This window comes from Maniola jurtina, chromosome 4 (genome assembly GCF_905333055.1).
Source record: "Maniola jurtina chromosome 4, ilManJurt1.1, whole genome shotgun sequence".
Classification (NCBI taxonomy): Eukaryota; Metazoa; Arthropoda; class Insecta; order Lepidoptera; family Nymphalidae; genus Maniola; species Maniola jurtina.
Genome location: NC_060032.1, coordinates 15,039,993 through 15,058,788, shown reverse-complemented (window position 1 = coordinate 15,058,788; position 18,796 = coordinate 15,039,993). Strand labels below are relative to the sequence as shown.

The window sequence follows — 18,796 nt, the reverse complement described above, 5'->3', positions numbered from 1 at the left end:
TAGCGGAAAACAGGATTAACGCATAGAATTACGGTAATCAACCGCATGTTTATACGTAATTTCAGTCAAAATATATTTAAAATAAAGTATCCCGTTGTACGTTGATCGTGGCTACAGCTACGATTAGTGGGACACGTCGTTGAACATCGTGATAATGACCGTTAATCTGGCCAGGACATAAGAGGAGACTGTGCTTAGTAGCGGGGCAGCGATGGGTATGATGTCTGATCACATCACTGACATTTGATTCCGAGTACGCTCACATAACGCGCTGCTATTAATGTGGAGAACTTGGTGGCGAATGACCATAATCAAGTTGTTTCTTCAACTCTTCGTCAATCGCATATCTAGCCTAACTACTATGTAATAAATGAATATCTATTGTTGTAGCACGTTTACCGATAAGAGAAATTTTGAACGCATCCATTGAATTTTCAAAATTTTCCTACAGAGCGCGCTGCTGTACAGTGTATCCACCTTGAGGTATCTTCCCTTATATTTAGGGAGTAGGTATTTCATGTTTAGGGAGAATCTTCACATAAGGTATTATAAGAGGAACTATCATGTAGTTATTGGAAATACTTGATGTGCTAACGAAAATATACCATGGACCAGGACAAAATATTTCGTCTGGTACCGCTACCGTACCATTTTTGATCATTAGCAACTTAATGTAACTAACTAATATCTAATTTATAATTTTCTCTGTCGCATTTATAGGTTAATGAATGCGCATGGAAGATGTCAATAATTCTTTTTGCAGAAATTGTCACGAACATCGGCCATTTTGTGTTTTGACACTAGGTGAACTAGTTTATGTTCAATAAATAATAATGAACGTCAATTTGTGTTCTATTTTTAAATTGAACACTTCTAGGGGAAAAAAATCAAGTAGGGTATTTTCTGAAGGAGCTAGGGGAAAACCAAAAATAGATATTGGTAACACAGGGCATGTCGCGTCTTTGTGACGTCACGCTATTGATTGTAAAAAGGAGATCGTCTTTTGGAGACGCCATCTTAAAATAAAGTGATATAAGTTTTGGTAGTGTAGAATAGAGATAAAATCTAAAGTAATCCTCCTTATTGTATTAGCATTTGAGCTTAAATAATTTTTATATATTAATTCCTAGTGTAACGGACCAAGGTACTAGTCTATTTTGCTTTTGTTATTTCTCTAAGCGAAGAAATTTACTTTGTTATTTACCGTTTCTTAGCTTGTATTTTATTAGTACCGTTATTTCGGAGTGCATATATCGCATCTAATGTGAAGAGTTAACAGTTAGGAGTGCAATCATTTCTAAGAGTAAAATTGGGAGTCATCGATCCAGCGTCCGTTCAACCTACGGATGTAACACGTCAATATACTGAGGGCTGGGCTACAATTTGTTCCAATATCCAGTGTCCATTGATGTGAAAGTGTATTACCGCAGTGTTCCGTGAGATCAAGTATAAAGTGTAGTACGCTGATCTAAATTACGCTGTAGATGTTGAAATAGTGTAGTGAAACTAAATAGTTTGCGACAAGTCATTAGTTTGAAGGACGGTTCTTTGTGATGATCAATTTTGTTTTTATTGAGTGGAATAAGCGTGTATAGTGTCAGTTGTACTGGTTGCAGTTTTTGGTCGGTGAGAGGGTGACCTCCTGATGGTGTGTACATCGCAGCATGTCTGCACTCTCGACGCCGGGCGGCGGAGGCACTACGGCGCAGAGCAAGCCGACGTCCGGCAAGCAAAAGTTTCAGAAATTGGACATCAATAGTCTGTACTGCGCCAACAGGGTAAGTGCAATCAACTAAATAGTTAATGAATGCATAGAACTAGTTGTTGCTCAAGTTTTGAATGATTAGATGAACTCTTAAGTTAACTTGTACTTATGTATTATAAAGAAAAACTATTGACCTATTTTAATTTTCCTTTCATATTGTTACCTATTGTCCATATATCATTTATAAAAAAAATGAACTTTGAACTGTGTCCAATATTCCAAAAACAGTAGTTTTCGTACAAAAGTAATAATAATCGTGCATACTTTTGTAACTCATACCTGCACTAACACCTGACCTTCACTACTTTATAAAGGCCTGTAGTTAATAAGAGTCGAGTTTATCAATGGCATTGCTCACTTCCTTGTTAGAAAAACTAATATCATTAAATGCAAGCCATTTCTTGTTTTAACTGAACAGAATATAATACACTTTTTGTCAAAGAAAGAGTCAAAGACCTCATAAACTTTTATGTATTCCGTTTTCTAAACTTATTTATTTCAAGAGTGAAAATAATAAAAGTCTATAATATCAACAATAACTTAATATTGTATTTTTACTAATTAATTTACAATTTGAGGTAATGAATTGCATTTTTAGTATAGAGGCAGTTTCAGTATTAATTAGGTAAATAAATCAAACCATTTATTTATTTATTCATAACTAGTGACCCACACCAGCTTCGCACAGGACATTTTGAACAATGAAATCTAAATAGTTATTACATTGAGTGACAGTGGTGCTGAGGCTGTTGTCTTTCTCTTAACTAAATTTAGAGTATCTGTATCTTTTTCTGTTTAATGTTGCTAAAAAAGACAGAACATGAATTTTACATTTAAAGACTAAATTTTAGTGCATAATACAAATTTAAATAAGACTGGCAGCTAAATTTGTAAGGTTTGACAGCTCTAAATTAAATTTAAAACTGTCAAGCTGTGTCTGTCCTTTTCATAGTATGTTTTTTATTAGTAAGAAGAGGATGTGAATAATCTAAAATTTAGTTGTGCTCAGAATCAGTACCAATAATTGGCATGCATAAAAAATTACATTTTATAATCTGAGCAAGAACTGTTTACTGTACTTAAACTGTACAGTTGACAAAACAAATAATATGTATTTGTTTTGTCAACTGTACAGTTTAAGTACAGTAAACCGAAGTTTCCCTTCGTTCAGAGTTGACATGTGTGATGTGACCCTAAAAATCATCATTTTGTAAATTTCAGAACGAAAGCTCCGAACCATCCTTGGCAAAATCTCAACTCAGCCGTAAACATGGAATGCAAAGTCTTGGAAAAGTACCTTCAGCTAGACGCCCACCAGCCAATCTTCCTTCTTTGAGAACTGAAACTGGTCAAGATCCTAACGCTAAGTAAGAGCTTAAATATTCAAATGGTCATTATAATTTTGTAGGTCACAATACAATCATGAACATCTGAATTCAAATTTTTTTGTATAAAAAGAACATAATGGAAAAGTAGGTCAAGAAGACTTGTGTCCCCTGGCTTTTTAGGGTACCTGAAGGTGCTAACAAAACACTATTACTAAGACTCCGCTGTCCGCTTGTCCGTATTGTCTGTCAGTGGAGTGTACCTCGTGAACCATAATACATAGAGAGTTGAATTTTTCACAGAATGTGTATTTCCATTGCCGCTCTAACAAAAAATACTAATCATTTCAAAATTATCTATGAAAATTAAAAAGAGTTATATCTTATGCTATGGTATGGAACCCTTCATGTGAGTCAGATTTGCACTTGCACTGATTTTCAAAAAATTTAGTAATGTATCATGATGTGTCATCTCCTTGGATGAAGGATTATATGGATAGGCACTAAGTTCAAAATGCGTGTCAATTATTTATGTGTGCGCACGTCATTTTGTCACTGTGTGCACCATCTAGAGTTGGGACGGCGAATTTGGGTATATCGATATTACATCAAAATTAATTTTCTATGTTACTACGACTGACCACGTGCAATATATACTCCATACTAATATTATAAAAATTAATTTAATTAAATTTAATTTCTACAATATTATAATTTAATTAATTAAATTAATTAAATTATAATATTGTAGAAAACTGACTGAGGAAAATGCTCAAAACCTTCGTTTTTGTTTCATTATTAGCCAGCTCTCGAAGTTTGTTTCGTTCGTCCTTTATAACCTGAAATTAAATGAAATAATGTATGTCTTGCTGTTACCTAGTCAAAAATGCATAATTCTTTATGACGATAATAAAATTTAAAAAATATCAGTAAAACAATTAGGTAATTTTTAATTTTAGAAATTATTTAAACTCACTCGTACCTCAAACCTTTATATTAAGTATATATTATAACATAATATCTACTAAGTTTTTTTTTTCCATAATAATTACTGTCTCTCTTTGCTGTACCTATTCTACTCCCTTTACAACCTCTCGCACTGCCAAGGGTCACTGGTAGAGATCTCATAGAGATAAGTGCTTCCCTGTCCACTTTATACAAATATACTTGTACAAATGAAAAAATTAATAAATAAATTAATTGTTGGTGTCTTTTTTGTTTAACTATTGTCAATTAAAGAAAAGTGTAACATTACTACATATTTATTTGTAGATAAGTACCTACATACAATTTGAAAGAGCTTAGTGCTTACTGGTTGATGGTATTGACTATTGAGGATATCTTTCAAATATAGTTGGTATTGCATCTGATTTCAATTTATTTATTTTAAACCAGAAACATAACAAGACTCTTCCAAATGTTTGGAGCATAGTCGAGAATATACCTTCCACTTCCAGATTTTCGTTTTATTGTCCTAATCCGCGCAGTTCTAATTTCAGGACATTTTGGAAATCTACAAAAGTAAGCAAATGTTATTTATACGATAAAAGAAAATTTGATTTTATCGATAAAGTGTGTACACATCACTACAAATGATGCCTAAAATAATTCATAAATTAAAATTAAATTGCGCTGTAAAACGTGATTTTTGTCAGTATTACACGAGATAATTACACCTATAACATGTAAATCTTTAATTTTTAGCGATTTTCGGAATAAAAGTCGCGGTTGGTATCGATGAAATAGTTATTAAGTTATTAAAGACTTACCTATGAAAAGGCAATTCAGGAACTTGGACGCCTTCTTTCTTATATCTGGAGGCACAAAACACAGCGTCACACATTTGGTTTTTAGTTTTTATCTTAATTTTAACCCAGACTTTTGTGATTTTTAAAATTTTATAAAAACGCTGCATCAAATCCCAATGTTTTGTCTCCAAATGCTGACAACTACTGTCACCAGTTACACATACAGTGCGTTGTTGCCAGACTTATATGAGCTATCGCTTTCACCCGAACGGAGGTTCCCTGAAATAGACCGAGATAACAATATCTAGTTGACAAATGGATGTACAAGAGCGGCAACAACCTATGACCCCCTCTAGTCTTATAATAGCTTTATGGTCATCTCTGTATGAAACTTATGATTAATTCTTTTTCTTCTTTTCTTCTCTATTGCTCTTTGTACTGCAGTTATGGTTAATTGACAACTGTAGGTAAAGTACTGCAGTTTGACAACCATGTTGACTGCAGCAACCACCTCTGATTGACTGACATTTACCATTGACTATGGTCTCATCTACAATGGCCCCATGATTGGTAGTCATCAAACTTTAGGTCTCAGTATTGATGATATTGACAAAGTTCTACTAATTAATAAATAAATAAATAAAATAAAAAAGCCTTATATTTTATCCTTAATAAATTTCTAAACAAAGAATTGGTTGACAAAAAAAATAATTTTCATTTTAATATTAAGGACCTCTCATTGAGTAAAGGCCTCCTCCAGATTTCTCCAGGTCTTCCTGTCTAGGGCCTTTTTTTCCAATTTATGCCTCCCGTTTCTTTGATTTCGTTTTCCCAGCTTTCGACAGGTCTACCTCTCTTTCGTTTCCCAACTGGGCCACGCCATTCAGTCACAGTCTTTGTACTAATTAATATGGAAATAAATATGGGTTTGCCCACGTTTATGTTGTGGGTAAGCCCACTGCAATTTTTCCTGCAGAAATCTGTGAATTTAGAAGATAAAACAAAGTGTTTTGCATATTTCTTTCGCGAGTGTGTGCAACGTCATATAATTGCTGTATTATGTCATAAAATTCGGTGAGAAAATTTGTTATGGACTTAATCTAAAGCCTGAGAAAGCCACTTCTTTTTGTATTTATATTTATGTATGTGCATTAATTTTCTTTTAAGCTCCAATAGTGGTATAGTTGTTCTATTTTATGATGACCACTCAGCCTTGGTTGTAGGTGAGTGTTTGGATAAGCGTTAACGTGTTTGTGTGTGTGGGTGTCACACACTATAACAATGTGTATGTGTGCACACAAACAAACAGCCAAACGGTCTTCATGAAACAGAACAAACTATACAGTAAGTTAAACTGTCAGTTGATTGGAATAATTGTGTTTCAACCTCAACTTTTATTTTGCTCTTGCTAGTTGTATTTTTTTATTTACCATGCAAAATATTTTTGTTTTCAGTACTGTCTCTACTGTTACTACAACTGTATCTACTCCAGCAACATGCACCTCTCAGACTATTGTAAGTTTAACAAATAAAATACTTGGTGGTCCCTTTAAAGTTTAATGTGTGGAAAATGGAAATATTATACGAATAAATCTATATTTGGTGTCCATGTTTCCTTCCAAGTATAACTTCAAGGCAACAGTGATAAGGCATCTTGTAGGCAACCGCGCTCAAACCTAGACCTTATCATTGCTTTTTATGAGGCCACGATTACACCTGTAAGTATTACTCTAAGTAGCTTATGGTATTAACTTACGATTTTACTAATGTAAACACTATCAAATATTCTTACAACTTACATAAGTTGAAAAATTTACTTACGTGAGTAAAACTTACTAGTGTAATCGCGGCCTTAGGCGTGATTGTCGTCAAGCGCATGCCTATCTCAGTACATATTAAAAAAAATGGTTTCTCCCCCAGACGACAGTATCAAACAGCGGTGTGGTTGCGGGCACAGGCTCAGCGGGATGGGTCCCCCTCCCTCCACCTTCTTCGCCACATTTCCGCACAGAGTTTCCATCGCTGGAGGCTGCAGCTCAACCCTCACACCGTTCTTCAGATCATTCTGTACCCCAACCACAGCTCAGACCACAAAGTGAGTGTTTATTTGTTTTACTACTTTAAGACAAAACACACTTAGGCACAAGAGTGACTATTCAGTCTCGTGCCTAAGTGTGTTGTGGCGTTTACCTAGAAGGTGCCTATGCACCTTCTAGGTAAACATGTCCCATCTGAGACCACATCACCACTTTCCATCAGGTGTGATTGTGGTCAAGCGCTTGCCTATAGTGAATAAAAAAAGGCACCATCTTGAAATTGACTAAAAAAATTCTAGTCAATTTCATTGATTTTTATGGACAACTCACGCTTGACCTAGAAAATAAAAGTTGTTTCCACAAAAAAGACTTGAAGTTTCTTAAGACAGTTTCCCTGTATCTCCTATGGTTTTGGATTTCCCCATACTGTCCCAGTTAAAAAAACACTGTGTTCATGTGTGTCACACTATAAGTTGTGTTGTACCTTAACTAACTGTTACACAACCTAAAGACTTTGAATTACTAATGACAAATATAACACAATAGTGTGTGTGAGCCCACCCAGAAAGAAAAAAGAATGTCAAATATACAAAGAGCCATAGAGAAGAAAAGAAATAATTATTTTTCTTTAACCCCCGTCCCAAAAAGAGGAGTGTTATAAGTTTGACGTGTGTATCTGTGTGTCTGTGTATCTGTCTGTGGCACCGTAGCGCCTAAACTAATGAACCGATTTTAATTTAGTTTTTTTTTTTGTTTGAAAGGTGGCTTGATCAAGAGTGTTCTTAGCTATAATCCAAGAAAATCGGTTCAGCCGTTTGAAAGTTATCTGTTCTTTTCTAGTTACTGTGACCTTCACTTGTTGGGGGTGTTATAAATTTTCAATTTACACTTGTTAATTATTATTTTAGCGGAAGGCAGCTGGACGTGCGGTGGCACGGTCGGCGCGCGGCCCGAAACTACATCGTCACCCGTCGCCGCGCCCGCCTCCACGCCTGCCGCACAGCCAACACCCGCTTACCGCGCTATTCTGCCGTCCTTCGTAAGTATACCATTTTTTTTTATAAAGAATAGCGAGCAAACAATTGACGATCAAAGTCAAAAAGACAAACTGGCATTTATTTTGAAAAAATGATTTAACTCAACTAGACTAATGAAATGTTTGTTGTGCAGCTGATGAAAGGTAGCAACGGTACCGGGCTCGGTTTGGGAACATTAAGCTCACTTCGGGATAATAGAAGCAGTGCCGGCAGCGCGAGCGGCAACTCTAACAATAACAACGCGCCGGGCCCGCGACAGGCGCCGCGAGCGTCCGCCGCGCCTCGAGCCGTCGAGGTGCTCACGGCGCGGCCTATACTCCGCGAGGAAGAGATATCCTCGCTCGACGACATCTCTCGTGATGCCGGATGGGCACAACACGATGATATCGATTATGAGTGAGTATTTTATAACCCTTCGAAGCTGTGATAGCTTAGTGGTTAAGATGTCCGCTTCTTAATCGGTAGTCGGCGGTCCGATCCCGGGCTTGCGCCGCACTTTTCAGAGTTATGTGCGTTTTGAGTATGTAATTCAATGTCACTTGCTTTATCGGTGAAGGAAAACGTGAGGAAATCGGCATGCCTAAGAGTTCTTTATAATGTTCTCAAAGGTGTGTGAAGTCTGCCAACCCGCACTTGATCAGCATGGTAGATTACTGCCGAAAACTCTTCTCAATCTGAGAGGAGACCCGTGCTAGTAAGTCGGCGATGAGGTGATTAGTATGATAATGATTTTAAAGTTTCTAAAGGAAATATCTGGATAACTTAGAAAAAGTTGATTTACCTATGTCTATTTACAGCCAAAAACTTGACTTCTCCGATGGTGAATCGTCAACTCCGACAATGAAAGGCGGCAACAAAAACAACCGGACGAGTATTGACAACGAACGTATGGATCCTAAAATTCAGGTTCCCGACGAGGAGCAGCTATGGGCGGAGCGCCGACAGAAGCAGAGCAACGAAGTGGCCCAAGCGGTCGCGCGCGCGCGCCAGCGCAAGGAGGAGGAGCAGAGGAGGCAGTTGCGGGACTCGCGCGACTCGCCGGCCGCGCAGCCGCCCAAGGGAGACAGGAACGACCGCGAGCGCAATGACAATCGCGAAAGAGATTTCGATGCGAGAGAAAAAGATAGAAGCGACAATAGAGACAAAGATAGGTCAGAAAGTAAAGACAAAGATCGCAATGATTTTCGTGAAAGGGACTCGAGAGATAAGGATCGGTTGGATAATAGGGATCGCGATCGAGACCGCTTCGATAACAGAGACAGAGATCGCGAACGTGAAAAAGAGAGACTGATAGATAACAAAGACAGGACACGGTCAGACAATAGAGATCGCTCGGACAGCGAGAAAGATAGGGACGTGCGAGACAGGGAGCGTAACGATAACAGAGACCGGAACGATAGAGATCGTCAAGATCGGGATAGATATGACAGAGATAGAGAGCGGAACGACAGGGATGGGCGCGATCGAGCTGAACGAGACAGAGGTGATCGTGGCCGCGATTTTAGAGACAGGGACCGTGAAAGAGATTACGCGCGCGATCGCGATCAACCCAACTCGACTCCTTTTTCTAAAACGTTTCAACAAACCTTGCCTCCGCGCTTTTTGAAGCAACAGCAAAATCGACAACAAGACGATCAACACAAAGCATGGACGTTTCCCAGCAAACCGGCTCCGCGAACTCAAGAACCGCACCAATACAATGCTCCTAGGCACAATGCGAACCACAACAATAATCGCCGCTCTTATTCCAGGTAAAGTTTTATTTTGTAACTAGAAAATGCCCGCGACTTCGTCCGCGTGGATTTAGGTTTTTAAAGATCCCGTCGAAACCATTTGATTTTCCGGGATAAAAAGTTGCCTATGTCAATTACATGGACGCAAGCTACCTCGGTACCAACTTTCATACAAATCAATTAAGCGGACGGGTTTTTGGGAATCCCATGGGAACTTTGATTTTCCAGGATAAAAAGTTGCCTATGTCCATCCCCGGTATATAAGCTAACCATGTACCAAACGTCGGTTAAACTGTTGGGCCGTAAAAAGGTAGCAGACACAGACACACTTTCGCATTTATAATATTATAGTATAGATATCATTGTTTACTTGAAAACATTTCTTTCTATTTCCTATTTCAAATTATATATTATATGAAACATTTTCAATTACAGAGATTATTCAGATCGGGAAGATGATGTTAGAAGAGATAGAGATGGACCAGGTCCTCAATGGAGATCAGAAATGCAAGATTATGATAGATCCGGCCGAGACTTGGATAGGTCGAATTCTAAAGAGTCATACAAAGAATTCAATGAGTACAAGGATAGAAGAAATGATCCAGAGAAAAAATCAATCGATACAACTATTGAGCATAGCAGTAGAACTGCTGCAGATAAATTAACTGAAGTTTTTGAGCGAAAAAGTATAGGTCTGACTGAGCCGTTTGCTTCTGTGGATTCATCTACCCAACCTCAAGTATCGGAAAGGCGAACATCGCCGCCGTCGCACGCTGTGCAATCGCAACGGGAATCGTTAGAAAAAGATTTTAGTAAAGCATCATGGGCTGAAGTTACACAAGAGGAACAAAGCAACACAATTGCAGTAAAACTGTCTACGGAGAAAGATGATCCTCTAAAACCAACGGAACACAATGAGCCCATAATCAAAGAAAAACCTGATATACTACCTTTACAGCAAAATCCATCTACTAACATAAATCTTAAAACGCAGAACCAATCAAACAATTATCATAATAACCACACCATATCTAATATTCAACCTGTTTCTCATTCTGGCCAGACTCAACAAGCTAATGTAACTAATTCTCAAATTAATATTCAACTTCCAATCTCTTCTGCTAATCAATCTCAATCCTCAATATTTACTGATTCTCACTCTATTCCTAAGTCTATTCTCAACCAACCTCCTCCTAAATCTATTAACTCAAGTGAACTACTTTCCAATCCTCAAATACATAAGCCCCCAGTTCAAGAACAGACTTCACTAGCCCCAGTAAAACCAACTATTCTTGTGCAGAAATCAGAAAAAGAATTGTCAGAATCTGAATCCCTTGCATCAAAATCAAGCACAGACCCATCTGCAATAACAGGAAATAACCAAGTTGATTCACATTCTGTTGAAAATATCCAAGACTCTTATAAAAGACCTTTAGATGATAAAAAGAATGAAAGGTTTAATCTTGAACAGTTAAATAAAATTCCAGTAAAAGAACCAGTTGAAAGGAAATCTAGTGGCTCTGGGTCGGAAAAGAAAGGCAGAGGGTTTGGTAGTGGAGGTTACAACGTTTATGGTAGAGGTTGGGGATCTAGAGAATCTCGTGGACGACGATCGCATAGAAGCTCACGTTCAAATAATAGAGCAAGTGAATCTGACGGCTCTACAGATGGAACTAATGTTGAACGCAAGGAACGACGCAAAGCCCCGCGTAGTCCGCGTGGTCTGAAGAAACAGGACAGGCAGGATGACAATCAGGCAGCTACTGAGCAAGGACAGCCAATCACAGATGGTTTAGAAAATAGAGAACCGTTTGCGCCGCGGGGACAGCCTTCTCGACGTGGAAGAGGCGGATTTCAAGGTACCAATAGACCCCCGGCGCCTGCAAAGCGTTTGGCTGGATATGGGCCACCCAATACAAAAAGTCCTTTTAGCCAAGCTAACAGGGCCGTAAAAGATCACGAAGAAAGTAAAGACAACCTTCAAGATGATAAAGACGGTAAAGGCAATAAGTCGCGTACTGGGTCGTCATCTAGGAAAGGACGCGATCGGCGCACAAAAGGCTTTGGTGGCCCCAATAGTGGTGAGGACGAAAATTGGGAAACCACATCAGAACATTCCGAAAGTGGTGGTGTACACCATCGCTCCGCTGGCGGGAGGCAGTCAGCACAGTCTTTCAAGGGACAAAGTAGTGGTCGTAATCAGAACGCCAACAACCGACAAAATAATAATCGTAGCCAACAGGCAGCTAAGAAGGAAGGAGACAGAAACAAAAATACTGATATTACAGAGGCTATTAGTGATCTTAAGATATCCACTGCAAAGAAAGATGAAGAAGTTGTTGATGATGGATTCCAAGAAGTTCGTAATAAAAAGAATTCTAAAGAAACCAGAGGGCCTACTAATACTGTGAAAGATGAAAAGCTACCTAGATCTCGTTCAAACCAAGGTAGTGGTAGAAATGGTTCTTCTACAAGAAATTCCAATGATAAATCAATTACTCGTGGATCAGCCCCTGTTACTGGAAAGCCGACTTCACAATATGATCGTCCGCGACAAGCTAATTTGGCACCAAGATTCGTTAAACAAAGGCAGAAACAGCAAATGGGATTAATATCCAGTTTCAGTCCTGATACAAGCGCCGCTCCGCCGCCGCCTCCAGTGAATGCGTGGGACAAGCCTATTGCTCAGACTTTGCGCGGTAGTGTTGAAGAGCCCCCAGAAGTTGTCGATACTAAATCCAGTCAGTCAAGCCAGCGCAGTACTCCGGGCGACACATCCGTTGAAATGAAGCCTATTGCAACACCATGTGCTCTGGTATCTGATAAAACCGGCGTTCTTGATGGAACAACTCCTCCTGTAGAAACAATTATATTTGAGAACACTAATTATAAAACTGCACCCCCTGCTGAGGCCTTAAAACAAAAATACCAACCAAGCGCAGCCACGGCCAAGCCTCAGGGAGAAGAGGTTCCGCCCGAAATGGAAGCGAGACCGTTGGCATTTAATGGAGATATGAGAGATGTCAGACCACGTCCTAGGTCAATTCAGGAACTCATGGGTGAACCTGGCAGACCGGTATCGGAAGCAGAAGGGTCACTCGGTCTGCAGATGGCCTTTGATGCCTCTCAAAAAGCGGAAGAGTCTGATATGAAACTCGATTTTGCCTTCGATTCTGATCTCGGACAACTCACTGAAGACAAATCGGCGAAAACACTGGGACTGCCGCGCGGCACACACATGAGCACTTCGAACACTATTTCGGCGGCCGATCTCAATTTCAAAATCGCCAGTGTTAAGAAGGTGTGGGAAATGCCTGCAGTGGTGGAAGGTGGTGAGGAATTACAGTTTGCTGGACTCGAAGAAACCAACACTGAGACTGGTGCTCCTCCCAATGTTTGCAAAGTGAAGCCTACTCAGCAGTTACAGTCGCCGCCACCGTCTCACTACAACCATGTTAGCTACCAGGGAGGTTACGGCGGCCTGTCTGTCCCATCACCTCCAGCCGTATTGTTCAACTCGACCCAACCGATGATTAATTCTTCCCAACAACTGCAGCAGCAAGGTGGCTTATATGGTGCCTTTTTAGATCAAACGCGCACACAGTTCGGGGGATTCCCTGGAACGCCGTACGGCGCTGGCTCAGCTACGCCCTACAATTACCAGCCTCCACCAGACATGTTTCAGAGTCTTCCAAGTCAATACCGCATGGTGAGTCCTACAAGATATTCTATTGTTTTTTAGCCTTGTCTATTAAATCTATGATACCCTTTTTTCAACATTCAGTACCTGAAGGTTGCCAATAGGCCCCTTACTAAGCCTCTGAAGTCCATCCATCCATTCATTTGTCTGTCAGTGGGCTATATCTTGTAAACTGCAGTAGGTGCAGTTAAAATTTTCACAGAATGTGTATTTTACAATCTTGCTAATTTCTACGTATTTTTACCTTCTATAAAACAAATAATATAAATTTCTAAATGGCTGCCATGAAAATTAATCAACGAATCGCACTTGATCGTTTTTTTGTTATAATATTGAAAATTATTGTTTTACATTAGGCTAAAAATTGGCATAATCTTTAATAGAATTATTTCCAGGGCCCAGCAGGCAGTGGTGCAGCATTTGGACAATCAGCACAATTGGGAAACAGCCCGAGCACTGTCCTCATATCAAGTACTACCAACACGCATATGTCTACTGTTAAACCTTCGACTCAACAGATTGGTGCTATTGGTTAGTATCATATCTTTTATATTTATTAGAATGATTAATGAGGTATTGATTTAGTAGTTTGTAATCGATCCTAGAATATTTTTAAATTAGTCCTGTCTGTTAAATAGTAGATTGTATAACAAGGGCATAAAGCGAGCCATTTTATCTCAGATGTTTATCTACCCGAGGTTAAGCCGAGGGCAGATATTTAAGTCTATGGTAAAATGGAGCTTGTAACCTAGTTACACTCTGCTTATCACTGCGAAGAAATGAAACAGTGATACGCGACCGTTACTTGTGGGTGAGCTCACTCTCATACTTCATTTCTTCTGGTCATTACCTATGCACTAGTCATACATCGATAAATCGCCCACTGCGCAGGTACAAGGTCAAGAGCCTTTTAATGAAACATCAAATGTTATATAGGGTGATATATCACTCATTGCGTAAGTTGAAGGTCGGATACCTTTTGCGTGACACCAACTGAAGCTTACATAGAGTACCATGGAAGCATAGGAGGCTAGTATAGAAATTTTCATACAACATTTTTATGCACGAGAGCATAAAAAGTGGTTTTAGTCTGTTACACCCAGCATAAAGAGGTACTTTAAGATCATAAGTGAAATATTTTGTAATAGGAAGCAAAGGCGGCGGCGTAGGCGGCGTGGGAGGCGTGGGCGGCGTGAACACGTTCCAGCAGCAGTACCTGGGCTACTCGGGCCCCGAGGCGCAGTACTCGCTGACGGGGCTGCTGCCACGGGCGGCGCCGCCCGCCACGTCCTACTACTCGCCGTACCAGCCGCCCGCGGCGCCGGCGCCCACCTACCCGCTGCAGTTCACGCAGCCCGCGGTGCAGCAGTCCAACGCGTTCAGCTCGCAGTTCATCTCCACGCAGCTGCACGCCGCAGCGGCCGCGGCCGTCCAGCAGATGCAGGTTAGTTGCACTCACGTGAAGACAGCGTGAACACGTTCCAACATCTGTACCTGAGCTAATTATTGTTATTTTTTGCTATAGCAACAGTACCGGGCGCCTCCACTGCAGACCCAGTACGCGCCGCCGCAGCCGCGGCCGCCGCCACAGCAACAGCTGAAGAGCCCACTCCACGAGCACGCCAACGGCTTCGCGCCGCTGTGCGACTCGGCCTCGCCCACGCCCAAGGGCGCGCCCAAGCCGCAGAAGCCGCCGCACTCGCCGCCGCACAAGTACCACGCGCCGCCGCCGCACCAGCAGCACGTGCAGCACCCGCCACCCTCGCACACGCCGCACCAGCACCACCCGCATCAGCAGCATCCGCACCAGCAACACCAACAGCACCAGCAGCACCAACAGGTACACTCCGTTGTCAATTTGCATCTTTAATTGCTTTAAAGTCTCAGCAAAAGAGATGTACTTGGTATATCAGTGTTCTCATAATTTCTAATTTTATAATTTTAGTGAATTCATTGTGTTTAAGTTTTTAAAAATCTTGTATAACAAAACGTGATTAACAAAAAAAAAAATTACCAGCAACTAGTGGGTGGCGGAAACAACGGTCGCGGTAACGGAGCGGGTGGCAACGGCAACGCGATGAACCGCGGCGGCATGGTGGCGCCGCGCTACCCCGCGCCCATCCAGCGCCCGCACGCGCCCGCGCTGCCGCTGTACCGCGCGCCGCCCGTGCAGGCGCCGCGCACGCACCACGCGCCGCGCCCGCACCTCTACTACCACCACCATCAGCGCAGTGAGTCACACTTCTGAACTTGGCCCTATGTGAGTCCGCAAGCCAGGGTCGCGGACTAGTGACGTAAATGAGCTAACGAGCTGAGAGTTCATTTTGGACTGATTATTAGGATTTGTATGTACGGTCGACGTCGAAAGTCCATACATAGCTTAAAGGCTTTTGAAGTCGACTGTACTTATAAGCTAAATACAAGGCTAGGCACACACTGTACTTCCAGTCCGAAAGGGCGTGTGGGTTCGTATCCCGCCGCTGTCACCAGCTCAATAAAACGACCAGCAGCTCGATAGTGACTGCTTTATGTGAATTTCTACTTATAAGATACAATATTTTATTACAAGATCAAATAAATAAAATATTAAGTAGGTAATTACAGTAATTAACATCAGGTAGATATATTAGGTAGGTAGGTATTTTATGTTAAGTAGATAATTATGTATACAACAGCACACACTACTTCTACACTAGGTCCCCCTCACACATGATAGTGGCATGTCGCCTACCCACGCTGTCGTTCCCTGTTCTCTTTTTACTGTCCAGAATTTGAATTCAAAAAAGTAACTCCCGAAAGGAAGCTCCGGTTTAAAATCGATACTTTGCCCTTCCTGCTAACAAAATTATCCCGTCTACTTTTAATCAAGTTTCTTTTACGTAGCTATAAATATACTCAAAATAGATCGTTGCACGATTTAACAGTTCGGTATACGTTAATATTAAGATTATCTAGGGTAACGTTTAGAAATGTACTAACAGTGACGGCATTTTCCCAGATGGTGGAGGTGGCCCAGAACGAGTAACGGAAGGAGTGGAGGTGGTGGCCAGCGTGGAGGAGGCGGGCGACAGCGCGCCCGCGGGCGAGGCGCCCGTCCCCGCCGAGGTGAAGGCCGAGTGAGCGGCCGCCGCTCCACCGCGCCCGCCACTAGGGCGATGTATTGCACCAGTACGCGTACACTGGAACCGGATCATCGACCGATTTCGGACCAGCAGGTCGATCATGAAAAAGCTGCATCGATTATTGTTGGTCTATTTCACGAAGACCGTTTGACTATGTGTACACGTACACAATGTTAAAGTGCGTGGCACTTCGGCCGCAATGTGATTTACGTTACGCACACAAATGCGTTAACGCTTATCGGTACACTCACTACAAGCAAGGCTGAGCGGTCATCGTGAAATAGAACATCTATACAATTGTTGTGGATTGGCTGATGTTAAGGTATTCGTTTTGCGACAATGCATTTGAGCCAATTGTGACAAAGTGTTTACCAAATCAGAGGTGATTGTGATGTAGCTGTCAAACAATGGCGGCCCCCAGAACTATTCGGACTTCTCGGACTTTCATCTGCATATACTGCTGCCGCACTCGGACGATGCTGATCTTGACTGTGTAGTGCCACTGTGAAGCGTACAAAGTGAAGATGTGTTATCAAAATCGAATATTTTGAAGAAATGTACCTTCTAGTAAATTCGTACATCCATTCAATACGTCGACGTTGATGACGTCGCTGTTTTAAAAACAACTGGGCTGACTGGACTTTTGATTTTTAGAATGTTTGTCCCAGAGTGCTGCCCTATTATACACACTAATTAATTTTTCAATATTCATTGTTTAGATTGAAATACACGTGCACTATAATTACCCGGCAAACTGGCAAGAGATCCAGATAAGTTCGGACTCTTCGGTTGATCGGTAATTATCGGGCGTCATCGGACGATACCGGTTGTAGAAATGTACGCGTTCTCTTTTATTTACATACGACGACCGTACGACGCCCGAGCGTCCTCCGCCCGATGACGGAGTAAGCTAGAACCGCACTACAGAGGTGCGGCCCTTCCTAAACGCACTGTACTGCAGCGGTGCGACAGCATGCGGCTGAATTATTCAGTTCTTGGTTATCTGATCAACAAAATGGACGAATTATTGATTGAAGAAGTGATCATGGTGGCTTTCTTGTGTGGAAGAAGCAGAAAAATAAAAAGTTGCGGGTTATTCGTGAACCCCCGCCGCGCGACATAACATTTTTATGTCATGCCGCGCCCCTTTAGTGCGTTTCCACCTTTAGGTGTACGCAAGTTAGACTTAGGTTTGCGGTATTTTAAGACGTAAATTATGGAAGTGTTTTGAAGATTCGTAGGAAGTGATCGCCCCCGCCGCGAAGCTGACCGGCGCCGTAACATTCCGCGGGTGGCGTTTCGTTGTATGTAAATAAATCGGACTGACATCCGGCTGTCTAATTGACTGTTATGTTTTAAGGATATGTATAAAAAGCGGTTCGCCTCGCTGCGTACGTCCGATGCATCGCGGGGACGCACATCGTACGGCGGACGACCCGTGCACCCACCGGCTTCTCCCACCAGTGGGTGCACGGGGAATTCGAATTTACCCCGTACACCCACTGTGTTAGGGTAGGAATTAAATCTACAAATATGTTGATACATCGTATCGATAAAAATACACTAGCTTTATACTATTGTTCCTTGCTTGCTGCATTTTATCCGAAGGACCAACATTAACGGTCGGTAATCGAAAAATTAACCCACTAAAACTACCCACTAGTTCTTTCACATAAAGCATTACGGATCAAAATTTTTATTTTGTATCTATTTATCGATGCGAGTATCAACATATTTTTAAATCTAATGTCAACCCTGACGCAGTGGGTGTGCGGGTAAATACGAATTCCCCTTGCACCCACTGGTGGGGGAAGCCGGTGGGTGCACGGGTCGTCCAGCCATCGAACTGACCGATGCTGCCTCGAGACCTCTCACTAGTGAATATGTAGCCACTGTTTTGCATAACGATTGTCGATGCAATATAAATAAATAAATAATAATGTAATTTGACCGAGTGGCGCTCGGCGTCCATGACGGCTGCGCGTTGGCGCTCTATGTATCATAATCAATTATTATATCGAATAAAATTATTATGACCGATAACATTTATATTATTTACTCCTTCCTCCTTATTTACCCTGATTCCTTCTAGATCTGAAACTAATGTTGAAATCTACAGATCGCAATTTGACTTTGCTGACTTAGGGCCGGGGCACATATGGCGAAACGCAGCGCAGAGCATTTTTCAGTCAAAATATTATCGACACTATCCTCATTGAAATTCAATTCACAATCTAAAATCAATTGTGCATCCGTGCGGATACTCGCGCATCCGCACGCAGTCCCGCGCGTGCTCGCGCATTATCTGGTACAAATTCACGTGATTAGAA

The 18,796-nt window shown here is 41.3% G+C and overlaps 1 protein-coding gene across 4 annotated transcripts; it reads left to right on the top strand.

The window, feature by feature from the left end:
- The first annotated feature begins 961 nt into the window (after positions 1-961).
- On the top strand, positions 962-18,101 carry LOC123864116 (protein PRRC2C-like). Of its 4 annotated transcripts, none has more exons than XM_045904338.1 (15): positions 962-1,144; positions 1,617-1,778; positions 2,987-3,132; positions 6,293-6,353; positions 6,759-6,933; positions 7,783-7,913; positions 8,045-8,307; positions 8,709-9,061; positions 9,275-9,662; positions 10,080-13,353; positions 13,728-13,875; positions 14,493-14,788; positions 14,870-15,184; positions 15,362-15,575; positions 16,343-18,101. In XM_045904338.1, exons 2-15 carry the CDS (start codon positions 1,665-1,667, stop codon positions 16,462-16,464), a joined length of 6,000 nt encoding a protein of 1,999 aa, XP_045760294.1. In that variant the 5' UTR covers positions 962-1,144; positions 1,617-1,664; the 3' UTR covers positions 16,465-18,101. The 4 variants fall into 4 exon arrangements, with proteins under 4 accessions (XP_045760294.1, XP_045760293.1, XP_045760291.1 ...); XM_045904337.1 differs by having other exon boundaries at positions 8,709-9,310; positions 9,344-9,662; XM_045904335.1 differs by having other exon boundaries at positions 8,709-9,662.
- The last annotated feature ends 695 nt before the right edge of the window (positions 18,102-18,796 follow it).

What these genes read in the sequence shown, in the direction of transcription:
- LOC123864116 (XM_045904335.1), top strand. Translation starts at nt 1,665, where the DNA reads ATGTCTGCACTCTCGACGCCGGGCGGCGGAGGCACTACGGCGCAGAGC. An exon ending in TTCCAAGTCAATACCGCATG is followed by an intron (nt 13,354 to 13,727) that starts GTGAGTCCTACA and finishes AATCTTTAATAG; the next exon opens with AATTATTTCCAGGGCCCAGC. An exon ending in CGGCCGTCCAGCAGATGCAG is followed by an intron (nt 14,789 to 14,869) that starts GTTAGTTGCACT and finishes TTTTTGCTATAG; the next exon opens with CAACAGTACCGGGCGCCTCC.